Below are 18,093 nucleotides of genomic sequence, written 5' to 3'. Positions count from 1 at the left end.
GAAAAGCAAAATTTTTAGGGGGATGAAATATTTTGCAAAAAGCAAAAGTGCTTTTGAGCAGGAACCCTTCTTTGTTAAAATGAGACAAAACATCTAATACTTGCACAATTTAGGTACTGGAATAAGGTGCTTTTGAAAAACCTAAACAGCGCTAATTCACACTTTGATTTGCTTAGTTAACTCTGACAATCAGGCTCCAAAATTATTCATTTAACTAAGTAACTGCAGTCAATTATTTGCTTCTTTTATTATTAAGTCAAAATACTGAAAATATTTTGGAATACCAGACCAGCCAAGGGCTCTAGCCATGGTGTTAGAATAGTGCTGCAGAGACCCTGGCTGTTTATTGTAATGTGAGAGGCTGGGCGTGGGAAATTCTTCCTTCCTAGATTCTGCATATTGTTCACAGCATCGCATACTCTCTTCTTCCAGGTCAATACGAGGCATTCCTTATCTACCTGTACTAATATATATGCATCCACTTTTGCCAATCTTCTCTCTTTCCACTGTGAACCAGATGACAAGACTTGCCACTTGGCATAGTATTTTTGACATTTTCCACCTTCCTGCTCCTTTCTGTATTTTTAAAGTGTTTAAGGTCAGGCATTTTTATGTGACATTGTTTGGCCTCTCAGTCACATCCCTCCCTGCCCCCAAATGACATATGAAAGCACTAAGCTAATTTCAACTTAATTCGACAATCAAGCAAAAATGCAGAGATCTGAGCTAGCCAAAAACAGTTGTGTTCGGAAGGGCAACAGATACCAAAAGCACCTCCATCTGGAGAAGACAAATTTTCCCATCCTTTATGTATCAGAAAATGAAATGCAGAAGACCCATAGGAAGAAAAAAAAAATTAGTTCTGCAGCCCACAGAGTGAAGTACTTGGTATATGTTATTCCCTGGAGAGCAAAGCTAGGTAAACTATGACTTTAAAACCTGAAAATAGTAATGTGTAGCACTCTTCTGAGATGGTGACAGACTTGATTATGCAGCATGGTCCACAGGTTGCCAAAGCAGTATTTCTAAGGAGCTGTTTGTTAATTAATGAGGCTGCATATCAAAGCAGCCTACAATTCAACATGTTTATGTTACACAGCAATTAATAACATAAGGCACAACTTCTAACCATCAGCAGTTTGTGCATACTTTTTTTTGCCTAAGACTTAAGGATTAATGCTGCCTAGGAAACACTGCTTTACGAGTTCTGCTACCAAAATCCATCTCCTGTGCACCGAGGACATCTGCAGTGGCATACCACTATATCACATGTGAATTCCACATCAATGCCTACAGAAATGCTATTAAAAAGTCCACAGCCTACCTCATTACTGTATGTTTTACTATATGCTTGTTTCACTCCATCAAGTGCTGCTTCTGATGACAGAAACCTCTATAATGCAGCATCTGGAAGAGCTGTTGTACAACAAGATAACTATTTTAACTCCTCTTTTCCTTGGTAAAACAAATTGGATTTGATCTAAGGCAAACATAAGGGTTTACAGGAAAGGACTCAATTTGCAGATTTCTTTTGTGTTATATGCCCGGTCACTGTAGTCCTGTGTCGGTATGATGCCTCCTTAAATGCTTCCTTAAAAGGTGACAAACTCATCATTATGCATCTGTGCTAAAAACAAACAAACAAAAAATAAGCAAACAGACAAAAAAAAAAACACACTTCACAGGTTGCAACCTAACAGGTATCGTTTTCACACTGCAGGAACAGATACGTGAAGTAAACACTGGGACAATGGAAAGACCACTTGAGGCTACCAGGATGGAAAAAAACACTTCCTGCTTTCTCATGGAAAGAAAGACTCGTGTGAAGACCAGTAGGAAAGAGATTGTGCTAGCCAAGCTGAGGAAGAGCTGCTCCTGCTCTCCAAGGAAACTGAAGAACTTCGTCATGGACTTCCTTCCAGTTTTACGATGGCTCCCCAAGTACCAGTGCAAAGAGTACATCTGGGGGGACGTTATGTCTGGGTTAGTGATTGGGATCATCCTGGTGCCCCAAGCAATTGCGTACTCACTCCTGGCAGGTCTGAAGCCCATTTACAGCCTTTACACATCATTCTTTGCCAACATCATCTACTTCTTGATGGGCACATCCCGTCACGTCTCCGTGGGCATTTTCAGCCTGATAAGCCTAATGGTAGGACAAGTTGTGGACCGAGAACTTATCTTGGCTGGGTTCGACTTGAATGATGATGTCCCACCAGTCTTGGGTGACGGCTCCCTGCAGAGTGACGGCCAGCCCAACACAACTGCCTTCAACCTGACCGCGGCGGGGATGAGTGCCGCGTGTGGCAAGGAGTGCTACGCTATCGGCATTGCCACAGCCCTGACGTTTGTGGCTGGAGTCTACCAGGTAAGTGGGTGCTGACATCCAGAGGCAAGGTATGAAAGTCCTAAAGCTCTCTTGCATGACCTAGGTGTTGGTTTGACTCTCCTTCGATGAGAGATACAGCATCATTTCCTTCAAATGATCTTGGACTGTCTTCTCCAGGAAGCCTAACTGAGTAACCAGCTCACAGAAAACATGACATAGGCAGTTTAGTATCTAAAAGCAAGTACAAGTCAAACAACAGTCTTCTGCAAGTCTGATAACACTGTCTTAACACTCTACTGGTTGTTGGCCATGAATCCAAAACAGATCTCATCATGAGGGAAGTTCTGAGGTACCTGTGTACTTCAGCAATGAAGAAATAGAGAAACTAGAATAGAGGTCTTAGCTGTTGTCACTCAAGTCCTGTTCATAAAGCAATGGCTGTAAATTGTAATTGTAATTGCTGCTAGCCAGGAGGAAAAGAAAATTCATATTAACAGAAGCACTGCTGGATCCACTGCTCTTTTGCATGGGAAATAAAATTGAGACAAGTCACTTTAATGGAGTTCTTTCAGACCAACGATGAAGTTAGGGAACTCCTCGTTCATCTCCTGGGTTTGCACACACAACAGCAAAAGGAATCATATTTTATAAGTAGAAACATCGAAGGGTAGTTCCTGTTTTAAGATTCAAGCAGCCAAATGTTATCTCCCTCCAGCTACTTAACTCCCATCTGTAAATAATTGTTTGCAGTACCATTTACAGCTTACCTCTTTTTTTTTATTTTTTTTTCCCCCCGTGTTTCTCCAGGTTCTAATGGGAGTCTTTCGTCTGGGCTTTGTATCTATGTACCTGTCTGAGTCCGTGCTAGACGGCTTTGCAACTGGTGCCTCCCTGACCATTTTAACAGCTCAAGTGAAGTATCTGATCGGAATAAAAATCCCACGTAGCCAAGGGCACGGCATGCTTGTAATTACTTGGATTAATATTTTCCGGAACATTTCTCAGGCTAACATTTGCGATGTCATCACAAGTGCCATTTGCATTGTAGTGCTGGTCGCTGCTAAAGAACTGGGAGATCGGTACAAGCATAAGCTGAAGTTCCCTCTGCCCACAGAGCTCGTGGTTATTGTTGTGGCAACGCTGGTGTCACACTACGGAAACTTAAATGAAGTTTATGGATCCAGTGTTTCTGGAGCTATTCCGACGGGATTTATCGCCCCCGAGGTCCCACGTTTCAACTTAATGCTCCGTGTTGCTGTAGATGCTTTACCTCTCGCTGTGGTCAGCTTTGTCTTCACCGTCTCCCTTTCTGAAATGTGTGCAAAGAAATACGCTTACACCATCCGGGCCAACCAGGAGATGTTCGCCGTGGGGTTCTGCAACATCATCCCTTCTTTCTTCCACTCTTTCGCAACTAGCGCGGCTCTGGCGAAAACTCTCGTCAAGACATCTACCGGCTGCCAGACTCAGGTCTCCGGGGTGATCAGTGCCATGGTGGTTTTGCTCGTGCTGCTCTTCTTGGCCCCTCTCTTCTACTCCTTGCAGAAGTGCGTCCTGGCTTGCATCATCATTGTCAGCCTCCGAGGAGCCCTGAGGAAATTCCGCGATGTGCCGGCACGGTACCACGCGAACAAGGTGGACACGGTGGTTTGGGTGGTGACTATGGCTGCCTCTGCCTTGGTCAGCACAGAAGTTGGGCTGCTGGTTGGTATTGTCTTCTCCATGATTTGCATCATTGTTCGGACACAGCGGCCACGGGCAGCCCTGCTCGCTCAAATCCAAGACACCAGCTTCTATGAGGATGACTTGGAATATGAAAACCTCTCCTCCATTCCAAAGGTCAAAATATTCAGATTTGAGGCACCACTTTACTATGCAAACAGGAACTATTTCCTAAAGTCTCTGTACAGACTGACTGGCTTAGACCCTAACCTAGAAGTGGCTAGAAGGAAGAAATATGAGAAGAAGGAAAAGCAGCATGTGAAAAAGGAAGATCACACAACTGCTAATGGACTGGGCGGCGGAGACACCACCCTGCAGCTAGTTCCTAAGCAAATCGATTTCCAGACTCTTATTGTGGATTGCTCTTGCATCGCATTTTTGGACACCACTGGAGTTAATACTCTAAAGGAAATTCTGAAAGACTACAAGGAGTTAAACATTTCTGTTCTTCTGGCTTGCTGCAATCCCGCAGTGATAGACTCCCTGAAAAGAGGAGGCTACTTTGGGAAAGATTGTGGAAGCATGCAGGAAATGCTCTTCTACAGCATACACAACGCCGTGCAGTTTGCACAAGACCAAAAGCTTGCAGAAGATTGTTCTGTTTAATCCCGTGTTTCCCCTGATGATACACTTCAAAAGTGACAGATGGGGAGGGGCAGTTTGCAATAGTTAAATTATCAGACATGCGGTGGTCCGTGTACAGCAACGGGCCTACAAATCATTTTTTCCTGAAGAGTTCTGTGGTTTGCTAGACACTACATAGAACAGTCATTGGGGATATCGTCCAGGACCAGGCTGGAACAGATTGGATCACTATCTGCATCTTCACTTCAGCATGCAGGTGATGTGAAGGTGCTGTGAAGTCAACCTTCAGGGCACCTTGGGACTGATTTCCTCCCTTTGTCCTCACCGTGTGTGACCAAATGTATGTACCATGAGACTGTTGTGCTGGGAAGTCTGCCCAGTGCCAGCTGCCTCTCCCAGTGGCTAATGGCTGGGTTTATTAAGAGGGATGAGCCATCTTCAAAAAAATGCAATGAATCTATCATCTTGGACACATAACAGTGTACGTGGCTTGCAAGGCCCTGCCTCTTCACTCATTCCAGACATGCTCCGATGCAACTGCTACTGTTTGCATACAAATAACATCTATAAAATATTGTGGGATGTGTTATATCTCTCCTCGTCGCTTTGATTGCACGGGCTTAATGACACAACCTGCCACACGAGAAGAAACCATGATTCACCACAAATTCCTCTCAAAACCATCTCCTCCAAAACAAACTCCTGGAGTCATCTGTATTATTAATTTCAGTGTGGGGTAATTAGTTACTAAAAGTTTTGATACCTTTAATAATGCAGAAAAAAAAAACACATGACCCTGATGAACAATTTTGTTGTTACTAGTAGAACAGGATAACTGTGATTAATAAAACTGAATGGCTTTGACTGACAATCATACAGTTACTGTAGTAGTAGTAGTACCATCCTGTCAAAATGTGTTGCCTCTGTTGGGTAGATTCAGCTTTAATACAAGGATGAATAAGGATCACTGAATATAAACCCCAGTACTGTGCCACAGCATGACATGTTCCCACTACAACTGCCTGCATGGGTGCGAGGGCAGGAGAAGAAAACAAGAGGGTAGGGTGGGAAGGTAAGTCTGATCTGCCAAGGAGGGGAGCAATGCATTGCACAACAATGATCACATAAAAAAAAAAAAAGATCACCCAAAAAAAGCTTGTCTTCTCTGATGCAATGCTAATGAAGTTTTACAGTAGCACACCTGGGCCAAGTGAAGTGAACAATGCTTTGCAAGCTGTGTATCCCCATATGCTAGAAAAACCTCGCCACGATTTGTACATAATACACTCTTTTTTCTCCCTACCATATTAGTCTTTGATTAGAGGTCCAATAACCCATGTTTTACTGAAATGGGTTACTTTTTAATAATAATTTTTATTAACAGCTGTTCGTTCTGCATTGTGTCAAATGATACCCTTGGAGTCAGTTTTCTTGTTTTATATACATGCTCTCTCTTCACAAATACGCACACACCTAGATTTTGACTGCATCACTGTTGGTACTTAGTATTCTAGCATATGGCATTGGCAGAATACCCTCTCTTACATCTAAGCTCCTAATTACCTGCATAAAAGTTAGGTCAGGTGCCCTAACTTTCTCTTAGTCATGGCTGGTTCACACATGGAACAACGCATGGAAGGAAACTGTCACAGCTGTGCCTTGTACACTTAGCAGACTCTAGGAATGAGGTCTATATATGCTGAAGCCATTTCTCTGCTGTGTCATTTAAAAAAAATTGCTGAGCCAACACATCATGTGACTTGCTTATTTCAACTTTTCGGGTCACTGAGTGAAAGAACACTCAAACCGAGGTTCTCCAGGTGCCCCAGAGCCTTTCTGGCTCTCAGGAACAAATATTTCATTAAAGGAAAAGCAATGCATTCCCAAAAGACAAAATAAAAAATGTCTTCACAGGGATTGAGAACAGCACAGAATTTGGTAGGTGACTCAACGCTGACATTCTTATGTGCTCATTACAAAACTGCGTATCAGCTGCACAGTTAGCAGTGCCAGGGCAGTAAAACCTGACAGAAATGCCCATCGAGAGATTACAGGATTGACCACTGGCAGTGTTTTGATGCCATAAAACAATTTAATTCCATAATTCTTTAAAGTGCTGACTTGGTATGACAAGCTTATTTCTATCATAAAAGCAAATGAGCAGAGCCCAAGGACAAAGTGCTGCTTTGTGTCTGGTTTTCTTTGTAACAATTCTTTGATCAGGGAGTACCCCTTCTAAAGTCTTGCCAGGACCTCACATGAGGAAGTGGGTTCACAGGAATTACTGTAAACAATTAGTATCCATACAGACACTCTTAGGCTGCTGTGACAAGCATCACAGCATCCAGTGCTGGAAGTCAACCTAAATTGCTTCAGTCCAAAACCCTTTTATCTTTATGGGTCAAACTACCAACTAGGAACAAAAGGAAAAAATACCTTTAACTCTAGATTAATCTTAAAAAAAAAAAAAAAAAAAAAAAAAAAAAGAGCAACTCGTAAGGAAGGTGTATCCTTGCAACAGTTTTTGAAGAAAAATGAACAGAAGCTGCCCTGGCAGTCTTTCTTACCCATCAGACTGAGAAATTTAGTCAAGAGTCTCTTTTATTTTTTTTAATCCTACTTATTGTAGGAAAAAAACAGCAAAGCAGGGAAACTATTCTATGCATAACAGAGGGGATGAGTTTTTAGTCTTTTGCTAGGAGGAACCTACCAACCACCAGAAACCAAAAGAACCACTGTCTGTTTCAGTTTCATTGACAGATCTGGCTCACAATCAAGTTGTGTTGGACAACATCAAACACAGCAGGGAAACAGCTTTCAGCCTTCTGATGTAGGGACACTGGGAGGTTGTGAACTATTTCTGAGTATGCAAAAAGTAACTAAAAACGTACACCTTTTGTTCTGGCAGGTTAATGTTTGCTATACTACGTTACACCAAGATTATGTGTATGACGACTGAAAATGTTAAAAACTGCTGATTCTCTTCTCTCCTGTGGTACCAGGAATTATGTACTGGGACTTGGGAGAGGAGCTGGGGATAGTCTTGTAATTACAAATAGGTTAATGTTAATTTTGAAATAAAATTGTTATATGTCTATTAGAAAACATTATATCCATTGTGTACATTAACTATATTTTTTGTCCACTGTGGTGCCTTGCATACATAATGTATCCAACAAATTTTAGTACTGCTACACAACAATAAAAAAGGGACCTTAACTTGGGGACAGTCTGGGTCCCATGGAGCTGGGCATAGAGTTGGGAGCGTTTACCTTAAGCTCTCCTGTTGATGAGTGCAGGATGGCCAGACTATGTGGCCACCAAAATAGCTACATTTATTGGCACAGGTAAATAACAACCTTGGAATTGTCCAGTCCATGGAAGAAACCTTGGGTTCCCCATTACCCTGAATCCTGTGTGGCATGACCTGGAGACAAATGTGTGCTTTTGGTTGGAAAATAAAACTAGCAGTTCTTTGAAAACAGCCTGACTCGTGGTATCCTTTCACAGGTGGTAAAGTAACAGGATAACGTGCAATAAAGTGGAAGATAAGAGGCAGGCCTGGTGTCCTAGAAAAGGGTTAAAATACAGGGATGCATTCAGTATCGAGTCATTTATTATTAGAAGGCATAATGAGGAAGATGATTACAGAAGTGAAAAAGGAAAAAGTAGAAGTCGTCTAAGTGGACACATCTACTTTTGGGGAGGAACATTTTAGGCACCTTTTTGCAGTACCACTGGGAAGAAAAGCAATGCATGTTACTGGCAGCCTTCCACAGTGGTGATACCTCCCAGCCCACTGTTTTCCATACGGAAGGTACTTCAGTCAAGTCCCACCATCATCTTTCAATAAGTCCTCTCTATTCACCAACCTCACAACATAATACAGCTTTTCTGTCATGGGGTTCTTACCCAAAACCTCTCTACATCCTTCTGGAAGTCAGTGGTTCAGAAAAAGAACTGCACATGCACAGAATCAAGCGTCAACACAGAACTCTTCCCATCCAAACCTATGTACACCCGAATACCTAGGAGGAAAACCTCTCCTGTTCCTAATGCACACTCTGAAACCCACTACTGCTCTGCTCACGTCCCTTTTTTCAGAGTCTGAGCTGTCCTTCATCTTGTTGCTTCTCCAAACTTATGACTGGTAAACTCTTATTTTCCTGTGCGAGGTACAGGAGATGTAATAGTGACATGGGTTGTCATGATAAATATGGCCAGCTTAGCAACAGCCTAAGGCTGAAATTTAAGAGCTATTATTGCTTTGAATGCCGTTGTTTTTTTGTTGGTGGTTTTTGTTTTGCTTTGTTTTGTTTTGTTTTTCCCCACGGTTTGTATTTCCTCCTAGACCAATCAATCCTGTTCTAGGCGTCTTCCCCTGCCACCCCACCTGCCTCATTCCCCCCAGGGACATAAAATCATAGAAAAATATAATGTCTTGAGCTGGAAGGAACTTTAAAGAACGTTTAACACAACCCAGCCGTGATCTGGGACATCTTTCACTACACCAAGCTGCTCAGAGCCGTGTACTCAACCTGACTTTGAACACTTCCAATGCAAGTGAACTACAGTTCCATTACTCCTTGTCCCATCACTACAATCCCCAACAAGGAGTCCCTTCTGTAAGCCCCTGTTAGGCACTGTAAGGCCACTATAAGTTCTGCCCAGAGCCTTCTCTTCTCCAGGCTGAATGACCCCAGCTCTCTCAGCCTTTCTTCACAGGAGAGGTGCTCCAGTCCTCAGGTCAGCCTTGTAGCACTCCTCTGGACATACTCTAACAGAGCTACATCCTTCTTGTGCTGGAGGCCCCAGAGCCTGGCTGCACCCTCACAAGAGCAGAACAGAGAGGGACAATCACCTCCCTTCGACCTGTTGGCCGTGCTTCTTTTGATGCAGCCCAGAATAAAGTTGGAATTCTGGGCTGCAAGCACATAAGCACATGCTGAGAGTTCATGTCGAGCTCATTGTACACCAGTGCCCCCTGGTCCTCCTCGGGGCTGCTCTCAATCCATTCATCACCCAGTCTGTACTGTTCCTGGTGATTGCCCCAGCCCAGGTGCAGCACCTTGTGCTTGGCCTTGCTGAGCTCCATGAGGCTCCCACACAGGCCCACTTTTCAAACCTGTCGAGATCCATCTGGATGGCATCCTTTCCCTCTAGTGTATCAACTGCACAACTCCACTTGATGTCAGCCTCACACTTGATGAAGGTGCACTCGGTCTGTGCCATTAAGAAAGGTATTAAATAGTATCAGTCCTCGCCTGGACCCTTGACAGACACTGCTTACTGCAGGTTTCCAGGAGGATCTATATTCCGTGACCTGACTTGGTCAATAAGTTCCAGCATCCTCATTACCTTTTTCAAAAATGTGTGTGATATTCCCTTCTCTCCAGCCAATGGGGACTTTTCCAGACTGCCATGACTTTTCAAATACGATGGGGCAACTTAGCAACTACATCAGCCTATTCCCTCCGGGCCCTGAAAAGCATCAGGTGCCACAGACTTGCCTCTGTTCAGGTTTATCAGGTGGCCTCAAACCTGATCTTCGCTTACAATGGGAGGGACTTCATTCCCCCAGTCCCTGGCTTAGGGTTCCAGGACTTGAGAGACTTGGGAAGAATGACTGTCAGTGAAAAGTGAGGCAAAAAATTGTCAAGGACCTCAGCCTTGTCCACCTTGGTTGTCACTACTTCTTCTGCCTTATTTATCATGGTGGGTGACACATTTCCATCAGTGTTCCCTTTCTGAGCAATGTATTGATATGAGTTGAACGGGACTTGAAAAACAAGGAATTCCAATATTGTCTTCTTAATGGTGCTATATATTTGTCTGCCCTTGAATTAGAAATTCCATTTTGTATATGAATCCTTTAGAAAGTGGGAAGAGAACTGGTATGAACAAAAGCCACAGTGTTTTAGTTGTCATTTCCTGCCACTAAACGCAGTGCATAGGTAGGTTGAGGAGATACATGTAAAAAGAAATTCCCAAGGGGATGGACACTGGAAGTAGTAATAACATAGTGTCAGCTTTTATTTGGAACTCTCAAAAAAATCAGGTTTGTTTTAATCTTTGTGGGACTTTTTTGCTGTCTCCCAAACTAAAGGACAGAAATGTAAGCTACTTTCCTAGCACTGTTGATAGAATGGATAATTGCTAGCCAATTACACACTTCTCAACAAAAGCCTTGCTCAGGACAGCATTGCCACTTGAAGTGCTTTGGTAAGGAATGCACTGAATTTACGTCTATCATCATATTCTGCTCTGTTCCCAGCTTTCGCAAGAGATATAGCTACCTGTAAAGGGAGTGTTAACACTGTGACCTGAATATTAAAACCAGAGTTACAGCCAGAGGGAGCTCTAGGTACATATGCAGAGCCAGGCTGTAGGCTGAAACTGCTCTGAAAGTCTGGCTTCTCCCAGTTCCTCCTCTCAGTACTGAGTAGCTGAAGGTGTTACTGTGCTAACACCAGACTCTGAAAGAATGGCAGTGATAAACCTAGTGTGTCCTGAAAACAGCAGGAGTAACTGTTGACTGAAATCTGGGTGAGTTCCCTCCATAATACTAGGCATAAATGTCCTGGCTGCAAAGTAGAAAACTTCCTTGCTTAAAGAAGCATTGGGGGCTCCTCTAGAGTCCTTTTTTTCAAGTCTGTCCCAAGCAGGATTTTAGAAAGGATGAATGCAGATAAGAAATACTGTCCTATAACCTTAAAGTGTGTAATGTTCGATGAGACACACTTCTGCTGGCCTGAGGCCTCCCTGGAGGTCATGTCACAGCTGAGAATCAAGCCCCTGTGGGCTTGGGATGGCTGCAGTGGAGATGTGGAATGATTGCAGCGTGTCACCTGAGGTGGTCTTGGTAAAGCCTGAAGAGTGCACCCACAGGGCTCTTCCGATGAAAAAAAGCCTCAATCTGCCCCTTAACCAGTTGTTAGGATGCAATGCATGAAAGCTAGCCATGCCTTCCTTCATCTCATACACTCCCAAATTGATTCCCCTCCACTGGCCGTTACCTGACTTCCAGGAAAGCAAAAACTTACCCAGCGTGCAGTTACCCTGTAAGATCTACCAGTGTGAGCACCCACTGGGCACTTAACGAGACAAGTGTTCTTGAATTTTGACATTAATTGTTTGCTTACCCGACAGCAACCAATTCCAGTAACCAGTGAATTCGAACTTGTTCAATGCCACCATGAGGAACAGAAGAAATGTATGCCAGGTTCAGCTCTTGATCTTTGCTCAGGTCAAAGAGATCAGCACGGCTGTGAGGTAAAGGAGGGCTTTGGGAAAAGAAGGACAGAGAAGAGGAAACATATTACAAAATCAGCTAGCAGTTCCACTGCATACCCAGAGGTTAGAAGCAGAATTGTACTTTCCAAGCCTCTACATTCTTCAGCAATGCTGAGTCCACCTCTAAGTGTAAGGGAGCGCTGGAGCATGTGGCTTGTTCCTATATTTAATGCTGCAAGCTGTTTAACTTGCTCAGGGATGGTCAACAATGACGATGTTAACAAGACTTCACTGTCTACCTACTCCACCAAAAGTCTCCTGGGAACATGGAAATTCTGAGTGCTAAAGTGTTTGTATTACAAGAAAGACAAAATAATTATCCCCAAAGTCTGGTAAAATACTTGTATACATCTTCGCATAGCAAGGAGAGATGGCTTGTGCTCTAATATATTGTTCACAGGTAGTTACTCACTTTTACAGTTATGCACTAATATAGTTTATGCTTTGCATACTGTGGTATCTCCTCTGATGGGCAGGTCACACAAGAGGTCCAAACTTACTACTGCTTCCACACTAACACACAGGTCTTCTAAGTTCAAGTTTCTGCTCTTCAGCAATAAGCTTTTCTCTTTTCTGCTGGAACAAAACATATAATCTGCAAGGGATTCTGAAATGTAATTACTCAGCTGCTGTCACTGGCAGTAGATACTGGTAGATCTTTGCAGCTCTGTGATGACTTTAACCATGCTATGAAGTTATACTGCAATCTCCTCCTCCATCCCTCTCTACGTGTTCATCCCTGCTCCAGCAAGGACCCCAATGAAACAGTTTGCTACTGTACACCCATCTGTGCCCCAAAGGGGGAAAAGCCTGACCCCACCTAGAAAAGGATTTGTCACATCTTTTCTCCTAGCAAAGACATTGCCCATCAATCACCCCATTCCTGCATCCTCATTTGAAAGTGTAAGTCTTGACATGCACTACATCCTTGTAGTGCTTCATAGAAATCAGTCAGCACATGTGAGCCCTACTGGGCAACTTCCCTAGCATACAAAGCACTTAAAAATTATTTCCTTGGGATTGCTGCAAGTCACACAAGACTGAGAAATTACTGATTTCACTCTTACTAAAAATGCTCCAGCCATTTTGGTGGTTTCGATTGTTCCAGTGGATAAGGACAATGTTAACCACTTGATTTTTGAAGCAGTGCCTTATGAGTCCACTATGATTCAAGCTTGGACCAATGTACTGTTTCAATGGCAAACTAAACAGAAATCAAGGCATAAAGCACTCACATGCTGTGTCCATGCTGAATAAGCATGCTGAAATTCACGCCCTGCTGGAGAGAAACCCCGGGACCACGACAAGATAGCACAGAATGCTGGAAAAAGTGGGGTTTTGTTACTGCTGGTACCAGTATCTGCCCTTTCCTCTTCTGAGTTTGGGAATCTCAAGTCTTGCAGTCTCTCAAGTTTTAGTGTCTGCTGCTCCCCAAGCTGCACATGTGACCAGCCCTCTGAAACTGCGATGCAGAAAGAAGCTTTAACAGCTGGGCCCCAGTTCTGTCACAGTGGGACCTTTCAAGGGAGCTGGGATCCTACAGCCTGAGAACTACCATGTTTGGACCATGTGTTACACTATAATCGAATAGCTGCTGACCAGAGGCCTCTGCTTCTGCTGCTCAGCATCCTCTGTGACATCTTTCTCCCTCTTGTAGTCTGATGAAATTTCATTAATGCAATGAAAAGCATGGATGTTTCTTGGATTGAAGTTTAAATGAGAAAAACGTACTATTTAAGGCAGTATTTCATGAATGTTTCTTAAACTTGCAAGAAGAAATTAAAGACACAAGTGAAATAGCAAAAGAAAAAAATGCAGAAAGCCCTAATATTTGTCTTCACCAGAATGTATTTCAATTAATGCACTCTAGGTGCTTTTAGGGCCTGCTGTGTTTCTTCTCTAATATTTTCTTTCAAGTTTTCTGAGTTCCTTCATGTGCTATATTAAAATTTCTGTCCTAGGCACATGCTGCTGATTCCACCCCTGCTGTGACTTTTTATCCTTCACCTATTAATTAATCCACTGTATGGCTGAGTGAAGGGGGTCATAATTAGCTTAAAATAAGATAACAACACGGCTGAGGAACATGCTGTCTCTTGACTTGCAGCCTGCTAGAAACCTTCACACTTCTGGAGGGCTGCTCAGGCTCGCTTGGTTGAGCCAGACAGGCCTTTCTGAGAGGCAAAGCACTGTCGGGAGGAGTGGTGGGGCTGGGATTTGTCCACAGTCCCCTGACTGTGGTGAACTGGCCTCGCTGAGCACATCGGGGTGATGATCCACACTGAAAATGCTTGCAGGGAGAGCAAACTCCTAGAGCTGTCAGGCGATGAAGCTTTGTCGGGTCCTGTTTAGAGGCTGTGACAGCGTAAGGGCTGAAAAGGAAGGGGTGTAAGCTCCGGGTATCACTGTGTGTGCCTTTTTGGGGGCAGGAGGAAGGACTTTGAGTGTCGGAGGGGCCCTGAAACAAAGGCGCAGGACAGAGAGGGGCTGTCGAGTGGCCCCATTTGGCAACATCCCGCTTACTTTAACTGGCCCCACGTCCAGCTCTGCTCATGTTAACACACTCCAGGCTACACCACAACCCCCAGCACACCGCCGGGCCCTTCACCCCACAGCAGCAAGCCCGGACCCCTCCATGGCACCCCGGGGCACGCTGCCCTTCAGGCGGGCTGCTGGCCAGCGGCTCCCACCCTCGCTGCTTGGTCGCCCGCCGCCGTGCACAGCCCCCTGCCCTGAGAGGACCATGGCAGGCTTACCAAAAACCCGTGCTCCGCCAAAAGTGCTGCAGGGGCCGCCCGGCTCGCTGGACATCCACCGACACCATGAAGGCGGCGGAGCCCGCGCCGAGGTGCACGATGAGCCAGGGCAGCAGCCGCATGGCGGCACAGGGGGCCGGGGCGAGACAAATCGAGCCGAAACGAGCCAAATCGAGCCGAAATGAGCCAAATCGAGCCAAGCTCAGGGCACAACACCAGCACCCACACCGCCACCGGCGCCCTTTATAAACGCAGCACGGACGCGACGCCGGGTGCCCGCCCCCGGCGGCCGTGTGAGGCGCCGGCTGTGGTGTCACCGCTTCGGCGGGCGGGGCCGGGGTCTTTTGGGTCGAAAGGGCTGTGTTTGAGACCTCACAACTTGTGGGTTTTGTTGTTGTTGTAGTTCTGGCGGCTGTGAGGCGCTTCCCTCAAGTGGTGGCGCGTCCCGCGGCGCTTACCCCTGTGTGCCCCAGGAGGGGAATGCACCCCCACGCCGCCACCACATGGGATAGACCTTCAGAAAAACGAACAAACTAGCATAATTGAAACCGTGTCACTTTTTACTTTCAACCTAAGCTTATTCAGTGATCTCAGTGTGGCGAGGAGCTTTTGAAGCGCTTAGTAGGCAGCCTAGATTAAAGTTATATAAGTGCTTATTTCTCGTGAGGTGCCTCAGGACGGGGTCTGCCATGGAGGTGGGGCTCTCTTCCCTAAGGATCTCTGTCACAAATTGTTCATGATCTCATCAGATTTTGTGAGCTGGAAGAAAAATGAGGAGAGCTGGGCCTCCTTTTCACAACCCAAAATACTGAGGACTGCAAGCAGTTTGCCACCTGGAAAGGGCTGTCCATCCTGGCTCCCCTTCCAGTGGGACAGGCAGGAGGAGATGAACAGCTGACTACCAAATGTCATCCTGTGGTTTGTGGGTGAGTTAATGGTGACCCTGCACCTTGGTGCCTCAGAGCATGGAGAACACATTGCAGTGCGGGCACGCATACCAGCACCACCAGCACCTAGCTGCTGCTGCTGCAATGGGATGGAAGTTACCCCTTGCAGAGGAGCCAAAATCTTGTCAGCTTAGCTCTCAACCAGAGACCTGCCAGCAAATTTCATTGAAAATTTACAAGGGAGAATCCCTGTGAACCCCATGGTTTCCTACTATAGTCTGACCCTGTTGGCACGAGGAAGGTTTAAGCCCTGGCTGAAAAGTCAAAATCTACTCTGGAAGACGAGGTGCCAAACAAACTATGATCTGTCCAGGAAACCTTGGCCCTCTTCAGACACAATGACAGGTATGGTGTAAAACATACCAAAACACCACAGAGCCAGGGATGAAGAGAGCAGCATGAGGCTAACATGGAATGGATAGCTGAGGATATCAGAGAAGTTGCAAGGGTAAACAGTCTGGAGGGCTGTGTTGACATTTTTAAAAAGTATCTGTCAGAGCTCAGGGAAGGGAAAGACTCTTCACTGGGAGTCTGTCTCCTTTGTTCTGAACAACTTCCCCAAGGGATGCTCCCTGCTCAGTGCACATCAGACCAAAAGCTGGGGCTTAGAAGTTAAGACAACATTCTTGCCAAAGGAGAGACAGTCAGTGAACTGGAGGTTTCTCAGCATTAGCCCTGTGTTTATTTTCTTGTGCCTGAGAAACCAATCAACAAGATTTTCCAAGGTTCATGTTCTGAAGAGCTGCAACTCCCAGCAGAAAATCTTTCCTGGTACCAACAGCTGCCCTTGTAACTTGTTGTACTTATTCTTTGCAGGAAGAAACTGCAGCAAAAAGATTCACCTCTTCCCTGTGATGGAACCTGATATACCTCTGTTCTCAGAACATCTGCAGAGATGCTGCAGAGGGAACAGCTGGGGCCAAATGGTTTGCTTTCTCAAAACCCGGGTAGCCAACGTGTCCACGGAGGCATTTGCAGGCCGAATGTCAGGCTACACTGGTCACATCCAGTGGCCTTGTCTACAACACTCCCAGGTATCTTCTGCCAGGGGCAGGGCAAATGCCAGGGTTGCAAGAGGTAACCTCCAGCAGTTTCCCAGGCATATTTTATTCAGGGCTGAACACCTACGCCCAGCTTGCTATGGGCACGATTCTGGAGATGGTCAGTCAGAGCCATGATAACCACCGTAGCCAAAGGGAAACTCCTCTACTGCTTTTGGCTTTCTGCTCATCCAAGGGCCAGGAGAGTGGGAGGTCCCCAGCAGGAGGTTTTCTGTGGGGAGTTTTACCTGGGAGATTTCCCATTTCTGACACTCCCAGCAAAAGGGTGCTGGATGCTTTGCAGCAGCCTCCTCCTGTGTTCATGCACTGACTGGGAGCTTCCTGTCCTGAGGCAATTCCTGAGGAGGCACACCAGTATAGGAAATGGTGGGAGAATGGAAGGAAGTAGCAAGAGAACAACCAGTAAGTGGAAGCTGGCCATTCCCAGCCAGCATGCCAGCTGCCTAGAAAGCAGAAATTCATCTATCCAGTGTCTCAGATAGGGCAGATGAGAGATGTGAGAGCCTGTTACTCCAGAGCTGAGTCACTCCTTACTGTGAAAACCATTTGGTCCCAGCTGCTCTCCCTGCAGCATCCCTGCAGATGTTTTGAGAACAGAGGCACATCAGACTCCTTCACGGGGAGCAGTTGACTCTTCCTGCTGCATTAGCTTTCTCTGTCAGGAGGCATCTGGGCACCACAGGGGAAAGCTGTCAGTGCATGGAAAATTTGTTTATGAGGCTTTTCAGTTCAGATGTCTCCTGTACCTTCAGTACTTGTTAAAATTCTAAACTTGGCCTAAAAGAAAATCCCTAGAAAAGCCCATATTGCTTTCTGACACAGCCACCTAGTCATGGTACACGGCAGGAACAAGAATGTTTTGCTACAAAATATGGAACCTATATCCTAAAAAATCATCCAGAGCATTAGTTCTGCTTTTGGCTCTCAGAGAAAGTGATGGAGAGATATCTGTGGATATTTTCCATAATAACAAAGCACTAGTAAGGGTGAGGCATTCACCTTAAGACAGCCTTTGCTTTTTGGATCACTTATTCCCACACGGTGGCAGCTGGTTTTTGGGCAGATGGACTCAGCTGACTCAAGGATTTGCACGGGTTGATCAGTCACAGAGGAGAGAACATGCTGCTTTACCCCTCTGGGTGTGCTGGGATGTACCATGACCTCTCTGAGGTTTCCGATTTTTCAGTGTCTACTTCTTTCCTCGTGCCAAACCATCATTATTTTTTTCCCCAACTTCCACTTTTGCTCTAAAAATACCATTCTGACAAGTTTGGGAAGTGTTTAATGACTTTTGCAATTGACTTTCTGAACTTTATAGGTAAGCTACAGACCCTTTGCAACGTGAGGAATTCAATAGCTGGTATGTGGTTACACAGCACAGTCTTGAGAAGATGCAAACT

General features: G+C 45.2%; 2 protein-coding genes across 6 annotated transcripts in view; one reads left to right on the top strand and one right to left on the bottom strand.

The window, feature by feature from the left end:
* Positions 1-8,120, top strand: part of SLC26A1 (solute carrier family 26 member 1) — a 39,695-nt gene extending 31,575 nt beyond the window's left edge. For all 3 annotated transcript variants that reach the window (XM_038170759.2, XM_038170758.2, XM_038170760.2), the window contains 2 exons: positions 1,721-2,368; positions 3,137-8,120. In XM_038170759.2, coding sequence (XP_038026687.2) covers positions 1,751-2,368; positions 3,137-4,657 — 2,139 coding nt within the window. In that variant the 5' untranslated portion in view covers positions 1,721-1,750 and the 3' untranslated portion in view covers positions 4,658-8,120. The remainder of the gene's footprint in view (positions 1-1,720; positions 2,369-3,136) is intronic.
* The window catches only part of IDUA (alpha-L-iduronidase), a 46,794-nt gene extending 31,843 nt beyond the window's left edge, over positions 1-14,951 (bottom strand). The window contains exons 1-2 of one of the 3 annotated variants that reach the window (XM_027446441.3): positions 14,686-14,951; positions 11,779-11,919 (exon numbers count right to left, since the gene is read on the bottom strand). In XM_027446441.3, the coding sequence (XP_027302242.3) occupies positions 11,779-11,919; positions 14,686-14,807 (263 nt within the window). In that variant the 5' untranslated portion in view covers positions 14,808-14,951. Of the gene's footprint in view, positions 1-11,778; positions 11,920-14,685 lie in introns of those variants that run through there. The other 2 variants (XM_038170761.2, XM_027446442.3) reach the window with 2 other exon arrangements.
* Between the last annotated feature and the right edge of the window lie 3,142 nt (positions 14,952-18,093).

The sequence above is a fragment of the Anas platyrhynchos genome, chromosome Z (assembly GCF_047663525.1).
Source record: "Anas platyrhynchos isolate ZD024472 breed Pekin duck chromosome Z, IASCAAS_PekinDuck_T2T, whole genome shotgun sequence".
Lineage (NCBI taxonomy): Eukaryota > Metazoa > Chordata > Aves > Anseriformes > Anatidae > Anas > Anas platyrhynchos.
This window is presented reverse-complemented; position numbering and strand designations above follow the sequence as displayed.